At 36.9% G+C, this 19,678-nt stretch overlaps 2 protein-coding genes across 2 annotated transcripts; both read right to left on the bottom strand.

Annotated features, from left to right (window-relative positions):
* Positions 1–16,592: 16,592 nt before the first annotated feature.
* LOC145050621 (uncharacterized) lies at positions 16,593–17,225 on the bottom strand. Its single transcript, XM_078998845.1, has one exon. It carries the CDS (start codon positions 17,223–17,225, stop codon positions 16,593–16,595), a length of 633 nt encoding a protein of 210 aa, XP_078854971.1.
* A 98-nt stretch (positions 17,226–17,323) lies between these two features.
* Positions 17,324–18,065, bottom strand: LOC145050620 (uncharacterized). Its single transcript, XM_078998844.1, has 2 exons — positions 17,952–18,065; positions 17,324–17,830 (listed from the first exon to the last, which is right to left on the bottom strand). Exons 1-2 carry the CDS (start codon positions 18,063–18,065, stop codon positions 17,324–17,326), a joined length of 621 nt encoding a protein of 206 aa, XP_078854970.1.
* Between the last annotated feature and the right edge of the window lie 1,613 nt (positions 18,066–19,678).

Genomic DNA, 19,678 nt, shown 5'->3' with positions numbered 1-19,678 from the left:
AAATTCATAGTTTTGCGTTTGTAAAAAATTGTGATGAACCAAAAGAAAAATCTGATTTTAGAAAACTCAACCGAATTTGTTTGAATTGTTGAAAATAAAGGCTCAAATGTTTTAAAAGAAAAAGCATCAGTTTTTCTGAAAGTACAAACAATTCCAAATGAAGTTTTTGTAAAAACAGTGTTGAAAAAAAGTGATACATCTGAACTAACGTCTATGGTTAATAATGATAATGTGAATGGATGTGATGAATTCTTCTAGTCCAAGCCAACAAACAACACAGATTAAACAAAAGGTCTTTCAGAAATGACCTCTTGGAAAACAAACGGGAAATACATTTCAGAATCATTATATCATGTGGACCTTTGTTACAATAAGGCAGGGTCAAGTAGCACAAAAGATGTTTCGAGTGAAACCTCTTCAGAACAAAATGAAAAGCATATCCGAAAGGAAAAACCGAAATCTAACATTCATAAATCTGCTGAATAAATAATTGCAAAGAAAAGGCAGTTGAATGCTAGATATAGGAAGAATTTGAAAGAAAGAAAGAAAGTGTTTCTAGAAAAATATGAATTCTAATCAAAGTTATGTTAACTCAACACGTTCTTCTAATCAAAAAGTGAATTCATCTCAAATTCTGAAACAAATATCAAGTTTTTCTTCAAATCAAGGTTGTTCACAAAAGTCTGAAATTCTAGAATCAAACGCAAAGTGTTTTTCAAATCCTCAGTTTTCAAAACCACAGCTTTCAAAACTACAGTCTTCGTAACCTCTTACCAAATCACAAGATCTTAAAGGCAAAAACAAAATTGCTTCAGAACTAGAGATTTCTCTCAAAGAGTATGAAGCAAATTTGAAAAAGGAAGAAAAAGAATTTTTAAAAAGAATGGCACCCAAAATCAAGGAAAATATTCAACGAAAATCTAATTTTGTTGAAATTAATCTTTGTGATAACTAAGTTGAAGTTTTCAAATTGGAAAAAGGGATGAATCGGACTTTGAAAAGAAAATCGTTTTGGGTTGATAAAACTAAGATTTTTCCTATACAAAAGAAATTCTCACAAGGACCCAATAATGGTTGGGTTCCTAAAACTCTCTAAATTTTGTAGGTTATGCTTGACGAACAATATGACTCCAAATGGTATATCGATAGCGACTGTTCTCGTCACATGACAGGAAGGAAAGAGGAATTACGAGAGTTTCGGTCTTTAAAAGATGGCGGAAGAGTGAAGTTTGGAAACAACGCTACTAGAGAGATAAAATGATATGGAATGATAACGAATGGCGAATTCTCGATTCGGAAGGTAACATACGTAGAGGGCCTGCAACACAATCTGATAAGTGTTCCGCAGTTGGTTGTAGGTAGTGGTTTGAAGGTGTCTTTTGATAACGAAGGTTCTAAAATCATAGAGAAGAAAACTAAGGTGGTTCTTCCGAAGTCTAAAAGGAACGGAGAGATGTATCCTATGAATTTGAATCCGGTCAAAGGGAAATCATCTATTTGCTTGCCTACGAAAACATCTTCAGATGATAGTTGGCTATGGAACAGAAGGCTTTCCCATCTGAATTTCAAGGATGTTAACAAGCTTGTCATTGGTGATCTTGTTCGCGGTCTACTTTTTCTAAAATTTGAAAAGGAACACTTATGTGCTGCCCGTGAGCTCGAAAAACAAAGCAGGAAGAGTCACTCAACCATCATAAATACCAAAATCATCGAGACGCTAGAATTATTGCACATTGATCTTTGTGGCCCATCAGTCGTTGAAAGTATTGGTGGTAACAAATATATCTTGGTTATTGTTGATGATTTTTCTACATTTACATGGGTGTTCTTTCTTGGACAGAAATCTGAAGCAACTCAGAAGCTGATAGACTTCATCAAGCAGGTGGAACTACAATTACGAAAGCCTATTCAGAAAATTTGTAGTGATAGCGGTTCAAAATTTAAAAATCATGCATTTGACGAATTCTTAACTGGAAAAGGGATTGCTCACAACTTCTCGTCACCTTACACTCAACAGCAGAACGGTGTCATTGAAAGACAAAATCGGTCTCTCTGTGAAGATGTAAGAACTATGCTTTCATTTGCGAGTCTACATTTGTACTTCTGGGTTGATGTCATTGCCACCACTTGCTTTACTCAGTACCGTTCTTACATCAACAAAATATTTTTGATTACTCCTTATGAAATCTTGAATAATCAGAAACCTAATGTTAAATTTTTTCATGTATTTGGTTCCGGGTGCTTTATATTCAATTCCAAAGAACATCGGACCAAATTCGACGTGAAGGCTGACAAAGGAATTTTACTAGGGTATTCCTTGACTTCAAAGGCATATAGTGTTCTAAAAAAGAAATCAAGAAAGATTGAAGAAACATACTATGTCACCTTTGTGATAACTACATGAAGAAAAATCAGAAAGAAGATTGTCAATCTAGAGAAATCTTTCTGTCAACAAATTCTATGACAATTCCTCTTCTGAATTTATATGAGGAATTTCTAAATCTGTTTGATGAGCCTGAAAAATCATTTTCCTCAGAATCGAATGCCAATGCCAATCAAGAAGATGCATTAAAGAAGATAGTTGATGAAGTTGCTAAACACATCGATACTTCTCAGGAACAACCGATTCCGAATGCTTCTGAATTCCCAAATGCTCCACAACCTTCTGTTGCTACATTCTAAGGTGAGAGTTCCAATTTGAACTCCAATACTGATATTCCTATCTAGGGGGAGAATCCAATTCCAAACGACATGTCTCTTGAAAACTTTCAGGGGAGAATGAAAATCATGACTCAGATGTAACATCATAATTTGAAGAAGTTTATGCTGAAATTGATCCTACATATGATCAGAATTATCCTACAATGTCTAAATGGACCAAAGATCATCCACAATCTCAAGTGATAGGAGACTCATCTTCAGGAGTTCTTACACGGGCTCAACAAAAAGCAAAACAAACTGCATTATTTTCTAAATTGGAATTTTGCATGTTTAATTCTTTTATTTCCAAAATTGAGCCTAAAAATGTCAAAATTGCTCTTGATCATGCAGATTGGGTCCAAGAAATGTAGGAAGAACTGAATGAATTTGAGTGAAATAAAGTATGGAGATTGTTCCCCACTCCGAAGGATGCATCTGTAGTTGGAATGAAAGGGGTGTTCCGGAATAAGATGGATAAAGAAGGAAACATGATTCGTAACAATGCATGCTTGGTCGTTAAAGGGTACTATCAAGAAGATGGTATCGACTACAAAGAGACGTCCACACCGGTGGCTTGAGTGGAATTTGTTCGGATTTTTCATGCCTATGAAACTCACAAAAACTTTGATGTATATCAAATGGATGTGAAGTGTGCATTTCTAAATGGTGAACTGGAAGAAACCATCTATGTTGAACAAACACCTGGTTTTGTGAATGAATGATTTCCGAATCACTGCTATGTTCTGGATAAAGTTTTATATGGTCTCAAACAAGCTCCTAGAGTATGGTATGAAACTCTGACTCGATTCCTTAAGTAATCAAAATTTAAACAAGGTATTGCTGATCCTACTTTCTTTCATAAGAAGGAGTGTAACCATCTAATGATTATTCAAATTTATGTTGATGACATTATCTTCGAATCAACTAATCCCGACTTAACAGTTGAATTTCGAAAGTTAATGGAAACTAAATTTGAAATGAATTCTATGGGTAAAATTAACTTTGTCCTTGGATTAAACATAAGACAGAGTTCAAAATGTATTTTCATCAGTCAAGTAGCCTTCAAAAAGTCCTTATTGGCGAAATTCAGAATGGTGGGTGATTCCAATGGCATTCGGAACGAAACTCACACCTTATCTTGATAAACCACCAGTTGATATCACTTTGTATCGTCAAATGATTAGCTCATTGTTGTATTTAACGTCAAGTAGACCTGGCATTATGTTTGTTGTGTGTTACTGTGCTCGATTTCAAGCCAATCCTCGAGAACCTCATATGCTGGCCGGTAAGAGCATCTTTCGGTATCTGAAGCGTACTACTTCTCTTGGTATATGGTATCCATCGAATTCTGGATTCTTCTTACAAGCTTATTCTGATGCAGACCTAGGAGGATGTGGCCTTGATCGTGAAAGCACATCTGGGGGATGTCAGTTTCTGGATGGTAAACTTGTCAGTTGGCAATCTAAGAAGCAGACTTGTGTCTCCTTATCTACAGTTGAAGCTGAATATATTGTTGTTGCTTCATCTACATCATAAGTTGTGTGGATTCAAAACCAGGTTAGGGATTATGGAATTAACATGAAGCCTATCCCTCTATATTGTGATTCTGAAAGCGCAATAAGGATCTGCCACAATCCAGTGCAACACTTAAAGACGAAACATATAGGACTGCGACACCACTTCATAAAGGATTATGTTAAGGATGAAAACGTTGAAGTTCACTTTGCTACTTCTCTTGGTCTATGGTATCCATCGAATTCTGGATTCTTCGTACAAGCTTACTCTGATGTAGACCTAGGAGGATGTAGCCTTAATTTTGAAAGCACATCTGGGGGATGTCAGTTTCTGTATGGCAAACTTGTCAGTTGGCAATCTAAGAAGCAGACTTGTGTCTCCTTATCTACAACTGAACCTGAATATATTGTTGTTGCTTCATCTACATCACAATTTGTGTGGATTCAGAACCAGATCAGGGATTATGGAATTAACATGAAGCCTATCCCTCTATATTGTGATTCTAAAAGGGCAATAAGGATCTGCCACAATCCAATGCAACACTTAAAGACGAAACATATAGCACTGCGATACCACTTCATAAAGGATCATGTTGAGGATGAAAACGTTGAAGTTCACTTTGTTAGATCCTCAGATCAATTGGATGACATCTTCACAAAGGCCTTACCTGAAGCTACGTTTAATCGGATTTTACAAGGCCTAGGAATGATTGAAGCTGACTCAGTTCCAAAATCTTCCTCTTAGTTAGGATTTACTATTCATGTTCTGAATGGTTCTGAGCTTCGAAATGCTTTAGAATTTATCTTTCAAATTCCTATTGGTTCCGAGCTTCGCAATGGTTCGGAATCAACTGTTCATCAGGGTGTCAAAAATGATTTGTATCCTTTGTACACTAAGTCTCTTCTGGTTGATTTCGAGCTTCGAAATGATTCGGAAGTTACTGTTTATTTGTGATTCTGAATTTATTTATCTTTGATATTTTTCTTTACTTTTGTTTTCATTTTTTTTTTCAGAATATCAAAAATTTCAAAAATATTTTTCTTTATTTATGTTTTCATTTTTTCAGAATCTTAAAAATTTCAAAAATATTTTTCTTTATTTCTGTTTTTTCATTTGTTTTTAAGAAAATCAAAAATCTCGAAAATATTTTAATTTCTATTTTAATTTTCTTTTCAAAAATCAAAAACACCAAAAACATTTTATGTTCATAAAATTCACATTCTTTTCTCAGGTACATAATCCTTATTACCACAATTCAGAATGATAGGGGCAGGTATAACTCTGAAACTGTATACTAGCTAAGCGTCCCTAGAAACATGTTGTTGCATGTTATCCCAAGCCTCTCAGACTCTATGTTTGAAGCCCTAATGAAACTTTCATTCTAATCATTTCTTCCCAATCAAGACATAAATTACATAAGTGATCGAGCTACCTTACTCTTCTCACATTGAGTTAATAGTTAACTGCTTTGTCATTCATATATAGCAGAGGTACACTTTCCTCTTCGGAACCAATCTACAATTTCTCCATTAATTTCATGTTCATAAACGTAACCCTTGAGATTCTTAGCTATTACCACCGAGGTGTATGGTTACACAACATCTGTGTTCATGATCTTAAAATTATTATCACCACGATTTTGAGTGAAACCCAAAACCCAAAATCCGAAACCTATTTCTGAATTAATGGTGAACAATTGAATGTTCTAGATATTTTCCACCTAGGAATTGACGAATAAAACCTTTTGGTTTGTATCGTTATACGTTTGAACTCTCATTTTTCTTTTTGAGTGATCTTAATGAAATGCTCTCGTCCTTAGACATTTCTTCCCATCAAGATCCAATTTCTATTTTTTTTAGATTTCCATTATATCCTGCTACTTAAACAAAATTCAAAGCTTACTTATTCTTATAGTTACACTGGTCAAACAAGTACTTCTTTCAGATTTTAGAATTAGGTCAAGTTTCGGAATCTGGGTGAAGCTTAAGCCACCCTTGAAGCCTATTAAAAGATGCCTCTCACAGTTTCTCAATAAACTGGTGATCGTAATTCAACGGGAAACCACACAAGCACTTCGAAGTCTCTCTTGACTCAAAAGGAAGAGATCGTTGCTCATGATCAATATGATTTTCATGTCAATACTCTGACATCAGAGAATCCCACAAATATAATTTGCTTTATTTCTTTTTCTTTGGCACACTCTTGCACAAAATCCTTGTGATTTTTCAAAGCCTGGTTCTAATTTCGATTGGTTGACTTACTTCCGAGAACCGGTCATGGTCTCAAGCTGATAGATTGTATGATGATTCTGAATTTGTCAATACTAAAACGACAGTTTCTTAGAGATGAAAATTCAAGATCAGGCGCGACTTTTGAATTCCCTGAAACACACGTGTCTGTTACAACGACGTCTGGCACATGCGATGAGCTGTCATGATTTTTCAGGCTGATTTTAAGGGATATAGAAATGTGGAACGGTGATTTTCTCTCACCACTCATAACAAACCGTATAAAAGAGTTTTGGACGGTTTATTTTCTCTTACCGCAAACACTATTCTCCAAACTCTCAAGGCAAAAACCCTAAAAGCTCTCTCTTGTACATCATCTTCTTCAAGGCAACAATGGCAAGTTTATCTAAGAATTCCTCCTTTGCTGATCAATCAACTTCCGTCATTATGCTAAACGTTTAGCCCAACCAGAAACTGATAATCGATCTGGATTCCTCTCGCTACAACGAAGTTCTAAGGACGATGATCGAATGCCTAAAGTTCTTGCTACTAGCTCATGTGTTAACAATGGCAGAATATGTTCCAATGATTCCTCTCTCTAACGCATATTCGTCTTCCATTTACAGCCAAGCCGATGAAGTCATTCACTTCGAGGTTGCTTCACACAAGATCTCAATCAGTAAGCCCCACTTTAGCAAACTTTTAGGGCTCACTTTACCTAAAGTTCATGTGGATCCTAAATTAATTTCAACCATCAACATTTGAAAATGTTCTATCAGATGGGTAACATAGGCGATATCACACTATTGTCAAAGTTCAGGAAACCCTTCCTCCCCCCCCCCCCCCCCCCCCAATGTGGAATGGGTTTTTCACACTGTTGTTCTAGAGCTTTTCAGAAAGAGTTGCAGGTTCAGACAACACAAGTAAACTCTTATATACTCTAATTTACAGTTTATACCATGCAGTCAATCTGGACTATGGTTCTATTTTGTGGACTCAACTTATCCAAAGCACTGTCTCCACCAATCGTCACACGGAGACTTCTTGTGAACGATTTAATCTATTTTGGTCAACCGTGACCTATGCCACTTCAAAGTCTAATTGTTGAATGATTCTACAATGGCTGCAATTCCGATACTCTACACATCAACATTTGTCATGTTTGACCCAAGAAATTTCAATTTTGTTGGTTCAATTCCGGAAGGGATGCTAGTCAAGGTTCCTTCCAATAATGCAATTGTCAACGAGTATCACAACTTAGCATCTTCTGGTGCTAGACCAATGCAAGCTGAGTTATGAAAGTTGATAGAGGAGAGTAACAAACCGAAGACGGGAGGAAAATGAGAATAAAAAGCTACTCGTTCTAAAACAGTCAAAGCCCCAAAAATAACCAAGAAGCAGGTAAAGAAACCGATATCTCCATCTCTGGTTCCTCAGGAAGATTCAAAATCCAGAACTCTCACAAAAATTTGAGAGGAAGACACAATCCGAAACGAGGTGGAAGATACTACTGCCACTTCAGAACCAATTCCTACTGAACAAATTCCGAAGGTATCATCTCCACCATCCTCTACAATTCCATCTTCTTATATTTTTTATAACATTTTACGAGAAACCTTTCTGAATCTTACTACTACTCCACCACCTTCACCCGTTACTCCACCATCTTCACCCATCACTTCAACTATTCCGATTTCCTCAATCCCACCTCTACCACCAAAGATTTCTGTTGGAATTTCACTTCCTCAGATCTCCATCCCATTAACCTCCACTATCTTTACCGAATCTACCCCTCCAATAATAACACCAGTCTCTACTCCACCATAAGTCACTATATCCAAGTCCGTTTCGGAGGAGGTACATGTTGGATTAGGTGTCTAAGCCCATAACTATAAATTGTATGTACTTGATTTGATAGTAGCATGGTCCTTTTGGGTTTCCTTCACCCTAGCAACTTGACAGGATGACTTTTGGAGAGAAAGGTTGAATTTATTATTTGGAACAATAAATTGATCTATTAATGTATTATGAAAAATAATATATTAATTAGAAATCATGTTATTTAATTAGTATTTAATCATAAATTAATTTGGAATTAATTTTGGGATTAAAGGAACTAATTAAAGGAATATGGGTTGTTTTTGCAAATCATTGACAGTTTTGAAACTAGGATACTAGACTCCTTAGATGGAGTGCACGAAAATTATAGGGAGGCCATATAGGTTTCGTCCAAGGCTACCTAATATGGGTCCATGGGCTGCTTAATCCTTAAGCAGGAAATTAGGGTTTCTTCCAGCAAACCTTAGCAGCCCGCAACTATATAAAGACCCCACCACTTGGGGATTTCGGCCAATGCTTGTATCCAGAAAACCCTAGCTGAAATTCTAAGTGCATCCCTCCTCTCTCCTCTCATCATCTTGCTAGTGGTGTTTGTGAACCACTAGAGGTGCAACATTTGATGCACTAAACTTTCAAGAGTCAAGGATCTACAAGGTGTTCTTGTTATTGCTACATAACAAGTAAGGTAAACATAAAAACCCTTTTATTATGTGATTTTTGATTTATATATGCTAGATCTATGGTTTTGCTTTGGAATTCAATTTGCATGTTCAACTAGTGAAAAACTTAGATCCAAAACAATTAGGGTTGCATGATCACATACGATGTGGTTATGCTCAAAACCCATCAGTGGTAAGAAATCCTAGGATGTTTTTTCAGTTAAATTTGATGCAATAGTGAATTTTCCAAAGGAAGAGGGAACATATTCGTCAACCTGTTCATCAGACTCGACGAGTTCATCATGGAACTCGATGAGTTGACTCAACTCGACGAGTTCATTGCCTGACTCGACGTGTTGACTTGTCAGAGCCCTGATTTTTCGATTTTGATATCTTGATTTGATTAGGATAATTACCTTAATTCGTTTTAGCTGCTTAAAATTGAATTTTCTGAAAATGTAAATGTATATCCTTATTAAGATAAATGATTTGGTCAAATTTTAAGATAAAGACAAAATTAATTTATTAATTTAATTATTTAAAATTTGGTCTAGTATTTTTGAAAAGTTTTAAAAATACACCATTTGGTTTTATAATTTAAAATTTGATTAAATAGTTTAATTTTGAAATCTTAAATTTTAGAACCCTAGTATTTTAAAAGTTCAAAATACACCCTTATACTATTATAAAATTAAAAGTTTAATTTATATATATGTATAAGAAAAGTTAGTCTTACCGTTAGTAGGCCTCATGTAAATTTTCAAACAAAATTTTCATTTAAAATCACATAATTCTCATAACAAATTACACAAAAATCTCATTTACTTAATTTACAAATCGCAACTCCATAATTGTTTGATTAAAATCTAGGATCCTCAAAACATAACTCTTTCACTGGTGTGTACAATCAAGCCAGTGCCTTCCCGCAATCCTGAGAAAAACCTGAAACACATAACACGGTAAGCACGAAGCTTAGTGAGTTCCCCAAAATTCCACACACAACTCATTAGCCACTCGAGGCTATAACACAATAAGATCCTCCTGTCAATGTGTCTCGGTGGGACCCTCCGGTCCCTTAACTCGGGTGGACCCTCCGGTCCTAACTCAGTAAGCACAGAATAATACACAACATAAATCACATAGACATAATGCAGGATATCTAAGTACTTAATATAACACATAAGACATCTCAGTCACACAAGGATACCACTCATGGTAAGTATAGTGAGAAGACTCACCTCGGATTATGAACAACCCTTATAAATGCTACTGCTACGCACCGGCCTCTATCTCTAAGCCAAAACCACAATTAACCCAATTAGGAACTAAGTCCAAACTCTCAGTCATTAGGTCTAAAGGTAGCCCACTAACCAGCCCATCAATAATCTAAAACCCATTGGGCCCACCAAGGGCCAATAATAAATGGGCTCTCCCGAGGCCCAACTCTCAAATCTAATGGCAAGCCCAACCCAAGGGACCAAAGCACATACACACACACACATATATATATATATATATATATATATATATATATATATATATATATATACACTCCTTTGGTCCAAAACTCTATTGTAACAAGCCCAAACTCCAGGCCCAACACACAAGGCCCAAAATGAGACTTAGCTCAGAAAGTCCACAGTAAGGTTATGCGGGGTGTACCCCCTTGGTACGCTCAACGTACTCACGAATCCAGATTGGCCATCGGGGACACTTGGTCAGTACGCGGGCGTACTGGAACTATGCTCAACGTACAACTAGGATTGTCTTTCCTACTCCTTTGGTCTTAACCTGTTAAGACATTAACTCAAATCCTAGATCTGGACTCCCTAACGGCTCTTACTCCATAAAGTCAGTGACTTTAAGCCTTTGCATGGATGATAAGGTCACCAACACACAAAATTCTCACTGTTCTATCACAAAATACTCATATCTCTTGCATGGCTTGATTCCAACGTCCAAGTCTTGATTTTTATGACATTACACAACTAAATATACTGAAAGGGGTTGATCAAAGTCTCTGGAGCTCAATATCTCATAAAGTCTCCAACTTTTGGGACAAAACCCTAAAATTCTCTACTAACATGCACAAATCAAAAAAGTGAGAAAGTGTGAAGCTTTATACCTCTATATGAAGCTCCCAACATAGATATGCTCATATCCAAGTGCCTAGTCTCTCACTCCTTCTTCTCCAAAGCTTCTTCTTCACTCCAAGAACACACAAAAACACTCAAAGGCTCTCAAATGCACTCACAAGCTCCATGAACGAAGGTTTTGGGTTCTAGAGGGTTTGCAATCTGAGAATGGTGGCCAAGAATGAGGCCATCTCATTCTTTATATAGGGACACACCCAAAATTACGGTTTCCACTCTATGTCTAGTACGCCCAGCGTACTAGGTGGCTCCGCTTAAAAATCATGCACATGAGTACGCTAAGTGTACACACACGTAAGCTCAGCGTACTCAGTTGCCACCTTTCTCGAATAAGGGACTTATCCTACTACAACTTCAAACTTCCATCTCTTCCTAGATATCACTCCATTTCCCATGAACCTCATATCCACAGAAAGGTGACGAGATGCCCTACGCTTCTAGCAACTCGTCGCCAACCTCGAGACTTCCTCATGCCCGGGTTGCAACCTACGAACCCTAATCATGGACGATCCGAAACAGGATGTTACAATTCACGAAGTTGGTCTATAAGGAATGTTTAAGGAAGTGGCCTATAAAATGACCGCCATTGGGTATCCATTATACCCACCGCATTCTTGACTAGTGGATGGTCGTTAGTCGAATGGGTAGGATAGGACATTAATCTCTTATTAATAAGTATAATGATAATATAAAGTAACTAAATGTTTTTATAAATTCCCAGTCTTAGTTACTTTAGGAAAATGTGAATTTGATGCTAATCCATGAAATTGCACATTGCATTTTGTAAAAGTCGTTAGTGGAGCGTGTGTGGTTAACTGGCACACTAACATGGACTAACAAAGGGTGGCAATGGGTAGCTTGTAAATTATCATTGATTGATGGAGCGTCTGTGGCTAACTGACACATCAATTAGCTGGTAAATGACATCGAGAACACCAAGCTAATTTGCATTGTTATTCACACCTTGTTTGTGATCCTCGGTATCCCAGTCACAAATGGTAAGGGAATAATCGAGATTCAACACGCCATTGAATAGTTCAATGAATCTCAAAATATCTAGGAATTTCATTTCATTTAAAACCTAATTCATTTAAAATTTCGTTTTCATGATGGAATTGGTAAATTGTCATTTACCTACCTTCAAATAATTACAATTGGATTACGATATCCCTTTTATGAATTGTGAATTATTGTGTTGGGTCCTAGCCTTAATATTTCATTTTTGATGTTATATTAAGGATTCCTTATCTAATCAAAACTTGTCCTTCTTCTTTTGCAGATGTCTACCTCAAAAAATGCTTCAGGTTCCTCCAACACTTTCTCTCTCTTGAGCATTTGTGCCAAGGTGACATTTAATGGATCCGATTTTAATGATTGGATTTGTAACATCAGAATGGAATTGTGTTTCGAGGACAAGGAATACATCCTCGACAAAGAGCTGAATGAAACAGATGAATCACAAGCTACTCCTGAAGAAATAGTTGAGTGTAGGTCCCACTACAAGGATGCTACCAAAGTATCTTGAATTATGGTGGCCATTATGACTCCTGAGCTGCAACGGTTCTATGAGGACTATTGTCCTTATGAGATGTGCAAGGACTTCATGGTGAAGTACCATAAAAGAGCACATCAAGAAAGGTATGAGATAGTCAGGTCACTCATAACCACCAAGATGAAGGATGGAGAGTCCATCACGACCCACCTACAACACATGCAACGCTAGGTGGATCGTCTCTTGCAGCTAAATGTGAAATTTGATGAAGAGTTGGCTATTGACATAGTCTTGCAATCTTTACCTCCTTGATATGATCAGTTCAAGATGACTTATCATTTGAGCAAAGAGGAAGTCACGTTGAGAAAACTTCAAGGCTTGCTGAGAAGTGCTGAAAGTGGATTAAAAGGAAAAGTCGTTGAATCCACTCCTCCTACTACAGTTGCTCTAGTCATGGCTATTGGACAAGGTATGGGGAAAAAGGAAAGCTCCCTTAAAGAAAAGCTGGAAGGGAAAGTCTCATGATGGGTCTTCTAGTAGTGGACCCAAAGAAAAACCAGTTCTGCTCCTCCTGCCTCAGATCCAAAAGAAGCAATGTGTTTCTACTACCAAGACAAGGGGAATTAGAAGAGAAGTTGATCCAAGTACCTGCATGACATTAAGGATGGCAAGATCAAGCCTACCTCGACATGTATGTACATGATTTTTTTCTAAAAACTGATCGCATCCTAATTCTTGGGTCCTTGATACAGGATGTGGTTTTCACATTTGCTCTAACTTGCAGGGACTAAGAGAAAGTAGGAATGTGGAGCTTGGGAAAATGAACCTGATAATGGGTAATAGGAGACCATCACTTGTTACCAAGATCAGTGTTTATTCTTTGAAGCTTAGTAGTGGGTTATATTTAGACTTGAATAATTGTTGCTACTAGTCAGAAATTACGAGGAATATTATTTAGTTTCATGGTTTGTACAGACAAGGTTTTAGATATTCTTTTAATTATGAGAATGGATCTATTAATGCTTATTATAATGGTGTATTTTATTTTGAAGCATTGACCTGTGATGGTGTATATGAAACTATTATGGTCGTAGACAATTTAGGAAATAGTGTGTTGCATATTGATTCATCTAATGGTTTATACAAATCATGCTTGTAACATTGTCGTCTTGGACATGTCGACAAGACGCGTATTGCCCAACTCCAAGAGGATGGAGTGTTGGAATCATTTGACCTAAGTTCAGATGATACATGTGAGTCTTGTTTGCTTGGAAAGATGACTAAATCACCTTTCACAGTTTTGTGTGAAAGAGGTGAGGTGTTGTTGGATCTCATACACGCCGATGTATGTGGGCACTTTAGATCCACCACAAGGGATGCAAATCGATTTTATGTAACTTTTACCGATGATTATAGCAAATATGGATATATCTACTTAATCAAGCATAAGTCAGAAACATTTGAAAAGTTCAAAGAGTTTAAACATGAATTCGAAAAATCAATTGGGTAGGAAGATCAAGATGCTCAGATCCGATAGGGGTGGTGAGTATCTTAGTATCGAGTTCCACGAATGCCTCAGGGAATGTGGAATTGTTTCACAATTGACACCTCCTAGGACACCACAACTTAATGGTATGGCTGATAGGCATAATAGAACCTTGTTGGACACGGTTCGTTCCATGGTGAGTCGAGCTTCACTACCAATATCATTATGGGGGTTTACCTTGGAGACTGCCGCCCATATCCTTAATCTAGTCCCAACAAATAAGGTTGCCAAAACACCTCACGAGATGTGGACAGGGAAGGTTCCCTCGTTGGCACATATCAAGGTTTGGGGTTGTGAAGCTTTCGTTAGACGAGAGACTCACGACAAGCTTGAACCTCAAATTAAGCAATGTATTTTCATTGGCTACCAACAGAAGTCCTTTGGATACTTGTTCTACAGACCTAGTGAGAACGTGGTCTTCGTAGCGCGAATGGGAGTTTTCCGCGAGAAGGAACTGATACAGAAAGAGGAAAGTGGGAGTATAATTGATCTTAAAGAAATTCAAGAGTCAAGAGGTGAAGGAATCTCTGACACTAGAGCTCAACCCGAGGAAGAAATTCCTGTTAAACCAATTGACGAGTCGTTTCATCTTATACGTTCCACTCTAGTTAGAATGACACCAAAGTTTTATGGTTTTCATATTACTATAGATGGTGATACGTTTATCAGTGATAGTACACTGGTAAATTTGGATGAGCCTTCTAACTACAAGGAAGCCATGATGGACCCTAAGTCTGCTAAATGGAAAGAGACAATGGACAACGAGATCCAGTCCATGTATGGCAATCAAGTTTGGAACTTGATTGACAATGTACCGGGTAGTAAGACAGTTGGGTGCAAATGGATCTTTAAGAATAAGACCAACATGGATGGAAAGGTACACATGTTCAAGGCAAGGCTGGTTGCGAAGGGCTTTACTCAAACCTCATGGGTTGACTATGATGAGACTTTCTCACCAGTGGCCAAGATCAAATATATTAGGGTTATATTAGCCATAGTTGAGTTTCATAATTATGAAATATGGCGGATGGATGTCAAAACCACTTTCTGTAATGGAAAGTTGGCTGAAGAAGTTTAAACGAGTCACCCAGAGGGTTTTGTGGATGCTAAGTACCCCAATAAAGTGTGTAAGCTTGAAAAGTCGATTTATGGATTGAAGCAAGTTTCTTGGAGATGGAATCTTTGCTTTGATGAGAAGGTCAAAGAGTTTGGCTTCTCTAGGAGTGAGGATGAGTCATGTGTATATGTCAAAGCTAGTGGGAATATAGTTAGCTTTCTAGTACTGTATGTTGATGACATACTGCTCATAGGAAACGACGTTCCAACTTTGCAGGAAGTTAAGTACTGGCTTGGAAAGTTTTTTGCTACAAAGGATCTAAGAGAGGCTTCTTATATTAAGGGAATAAGGATTTTGAGAAATAGGAGTAGAAGACTAATTGGACTTAGTCAAAGTACTTACTTGGATAAAGTGATAAAGTGTTTTAGTATGGAGAATTCCAAGAAAGGTGAATTACCTATCCTGAGCAACACTAAGCTGAGTAAGACTCAGAGTCCGAGTACCGATGCCGAGATAGCAGAAATGAGTCGAGTTTCATATGCTTCCGTTGTTGGCTCGATCATGTATGCTATAACATGTACTCAACCTGATGTGGCTTTTGCTTTCAACATGGTTATTCAATATCTAGGGAACCCAGGTAAATCTCACTCGATAGTAGTTAAGAACATTCTTAAGTATCTGCGAAGGACTAAGGACTGGGTCCTTGTACTTGGTGGCAGTGATGACTTGAGAGTTACTGGTTATAGTGACGCCAGTTTTCAGAAAGACCGAGACAACTTCCGTTCTCAGTCTGGTTGGGTGTTTACACTCAATGGAGGAGCAGTGACTTGGAAAAGTTCCAAGCAGGAGATCGTGGCTGATTTAACGTGTGAATCAGAGTATATAGTTGCGAGTAAAGCGTCCAAGGATGCTATATGGTTGAAGAACTTCATTGGAGACCTTGGAGTTGTGCCAGTCATAAAGCAGCCCATGGAGATTTTCTACGATAATGAAGGACCGGTTGCCTTGACCAAGGACCCAAGGGATCATGGAAGATCCAAACATATCGACAGAAAATACCACTTCATCAGACATCGAGTAGAAGAAGGAATCCTCGTTGTCAAGAGGGTATCGTCAGAAGAGAATCTTGCAGACCACTTCACAAAGGGTCCGAGTAGGATTAAGCACGTTCAACATGCGAGTAGCATTGGTCTGAAGGACGATATCAGTTTTAGTGATTAGATAGATATTTTAGAAAGTTGTAATTATATAAATGTATTGACATTTGATGATTAAGTAATGGATACTTATTTATGAGTATTGTTTACTATCTGTTGTCAATTGTTTATTTTGTGTTTCACCTTTGCATGTTTTACTTCCTGAATAATTGGATTGTTTAAATTTTCCATAGTCGATCTAAACACTTAGACATAGCAAAGAAACACATCGTTCAAAAACTCATCGCAAATCTTGTTGCGCAAGTCAGTCTTCAGGAGCTTCATCTTCGAAAAACATCTTTCTACACTAGCGGTTGGTACGGGTAATATCAAAGCTAACTTTAAAAGCTTATAAACCAAAGGATAAGACCGATGTTTCCCCGTACTAACCATCAAATGAGAAAGCTCGGAAATTCCTTTCAAAGTGGTAAAACACTCATCTTTGATGGAAGAGTGATAAAATATCTCAAGTTGTCCTTCAAGATCTATCAAATCCGAATCATCAAAGTCATACATGTACAACTTAGCCAAATTCAACAACTTTGATTTGTCAAATTGTGAAAATGAATCACAAGGGCTCAAAGCACCCATGTATTCTAGTAATTGGGTGCTTGTTTCACTAAATCGATCCCGGTATTCTGTCAGTTGCATATCTACCACCGTGTTGAAGATTTCAACCTCAAAGTGAAATCTATTGGTCTTTGTGGTCGTACGGTTTCTCGCACCATTATAAAAATCCTGCATTTCCAGAGTAGCAATATTGTGTGTTTGACAAAAAGAGGATACCTTTGGCAAAATGGTAGCAAACCCCGTGTCTCTTAAAGATTGCAATATGTCCATTGTCCCTCTAACCATCGAAGCCGCCTCTAAAATGTCTAGATCTTTTTTTGAAGTTGCTTTGATAATGTACCCGTGAGGTGTAAAATGTCATACATCATTTATAAGTAAAACACGAACTCATAAGATTGAAAATATGCTAAAATTCCGGACGCTTGTTGGCGGTTTGCCAATGACCCTCCATCCACTTTCACAAATTCTAAAACCATAAGAACATCCGCAAACAACTTCATCAGACTTGTGAGTGTGTTGAAATGTGAACCCCATCTTGTATCTCCTGCCCGAACAAGTGTAGTCTCTTGATTTAATCCTCTTTCCGTTTCAAGTTCACCACTACATAAGCCTTTTTGCACCCTTTGTCTTGCTTGTTCCCGTAGCAAGTCTTTTCTTTTACACGAGGCACAAACAACATTAACCACCAACGAAATTTGCTCAAAAAAGTCACTAACACCATCATGCTTCTTTGTTACAGCTACAACCACCAATTGAAGTTGGTGTGCAAAGCAATGTACATAAAAAGCTATGTCATTCTCTTGTAATATCAAAGCTTTCAAACCATTGAATTCCCCTCGCATATTGCTAGCCCCATCATAACCTTGTCCTCTTATCTATAAAAAAATTGAAAAATATATAAATAATATAACACAAAGCTAATTAAATTAAATTGAAGTAACAAAAAAGTAAAGAATAAATTACCTAACTAAAACTCAACTTATTACTTGTAAGTACTTCATTTAAGGCGTTTTTGAGTGTCAAAGAGGATGTATCCTTCACGTGCACAACTCTAATGAATCTTTCTTTCACAAAGCCAAGACTATCAACATATCGCAAAACAAAAGCCATTTGTTCCTTTTTTGAGACATCGCTAGATTCATCAACCAATAAAGCGAATACATCTTGACCAATCTCTTGACGAATACTCAAAAGTACTTCTTGTGCAAAACATTGCACAAGTTCTTTTTAGATTTTAGGGAAAATAAGTTGATTGTTCTTAGGAGCATTTTCTAAATTATTGTTGAAAATATTTCTACTAGTCTCTCGAATGGCTTTTAACACTTCAATGTAAAGCCCTCTATTTTCCGAGTTAACTGACTCGTCATTACCACGAAACGGTAAACCGGTCTTCAATAAAAGTCTAACAACAATAATAGAAACACGTAATCGCGCTTTATATTTATGGTACTCCGCTTCAGTTTGCCTCCTCAAGACTACATTAATAGCTTGTTTTTCTCTCAATAAAAAGTCACACTTTTCTCTTGCTTTGTTGTGAAAACTATCAACATTACCCACATGAGTCCGAAATGCATTTTTTTATTCCAAGTATCAAAACCTTGGGAAACAAATGCATCTCTCCCTCCTTTTTGTCCCATGAGGTCTCCACATACATAACAATATAAACAATATGCTTTTTTATTTTTCACACTATATTCCAACCAATCAAAATCGTTAAACCATGAAGGAATGAAGCTTCTTAATATATCACCTATTTTCTTTTTTGGAAACTTATGTAGCCTTATTTGACAAGGTCCTTGAAGCAAATATGCCCTTCTTACATCATCTCTTATATTTGAGGCATAACTTGTAATCATTGGCCTATCTGCCGAGTCCTTTGGAAGATCTTTCAAATCAACACCATCATTAGTTTCATTAGAGCATGGTGTTTGTGGAATTGCATTAGAGACCGAAGGAATTGATTGGTTGGTGATTGGTGTTTGAGAAGATCCTTCACCACTTTCATTAATATTAGGTCTTGGTCTTTTGGTAAGAAAACCACCAAGGGTAACCTACAATTCAACATTAAGCTAAATAACTAATAATTTCATCAAATCATCTAATAGCTTCAATCAAAAGTCAAAACATAGAAATGTAGCAATTTCACCAAATCAAAATTGAGTTTCAATAAAGACAATATGACATAGCAATTTTATTTCACCAAATCAATCAATAAGTCAATAACATCAATGAAAATATTGCAATTTCACCAATTCAAGATAAAAACATAGCAATTGCAACCTAAACAAATTGGTAAAATTTCACCAAATCAATCAATAAGTCAATATCATCAATGAAAACATAGCAATTTCACCAATTCAAGATAAAAACATAGCAATTTCAACCTACAAAAATTGGTAAAATTTCACCAAATCAATCAATAAGTCAATAACATCAATGAAAACATAGCAATTTCACCAATTCAAGATAAAAACATAGCAATTTCAACCTAAACAAATTGGTAAAATTTCAATTTTCAAACTCTTACTTGTTTCATTCTTAGCTAGGGCTTGGTCACTTGGAGTCGAATTGAACAATTGGGAATTGATTTTTGCTACTCAATCAACAAGATACTCAAGAAATTAGAAGGAATTAGCAATGGAAGCATCAAGCACCAAGCAAGTCTTCGTGAGGGTTGAGCGTGCGTCACAGTCGAACTCTCGAAGTCGACTTCACTGTGTCGA

This window comes from Lactuca serriola, chromosome 5, assembly GCF_051521515.1.
Source record: "Lactuca serriola cultivar US96UC23 chromosome 5, Lser_US96UC23_V15, whole genome shotgun sequence".
NCBI lineage: Eukaryota > Viridiplantae > Streptophyta > Magnoliopsida > Asterales > Asteraceae > Lactuca > Lactuca serriola.
The sequence above is the reverse complement of the archived record's forward strand: the minus strand, read 5'-3'. Positions and strand labels throughout refer to the sequence as shown.

Excerpts from the sequence above, each read along its gene's own strand:
- LOC145050621 (XM_078998845.1), bottom strand. The coding sequence starts at position 17,225 with ATGGACATATTGCAATCTTTAAGAGACACGGGGTTTGCTACCATTTTG.
- LOC145050620 (XM_078998844.1), bottom strand. The coding sequence starts at position 18,065 with ATGGCTTTTGTTTTGCGATATGTTGATAGTCTTGGCTTTGTGAAAGAA. Across the intron at positions 17,831-17,951 it reads TCAAAAACGCCTTAAATGAA|ATAAGAGGACAAGGTTATGA; the intron begins GTACTTACAAGT and ends ATTTTTTTATAG.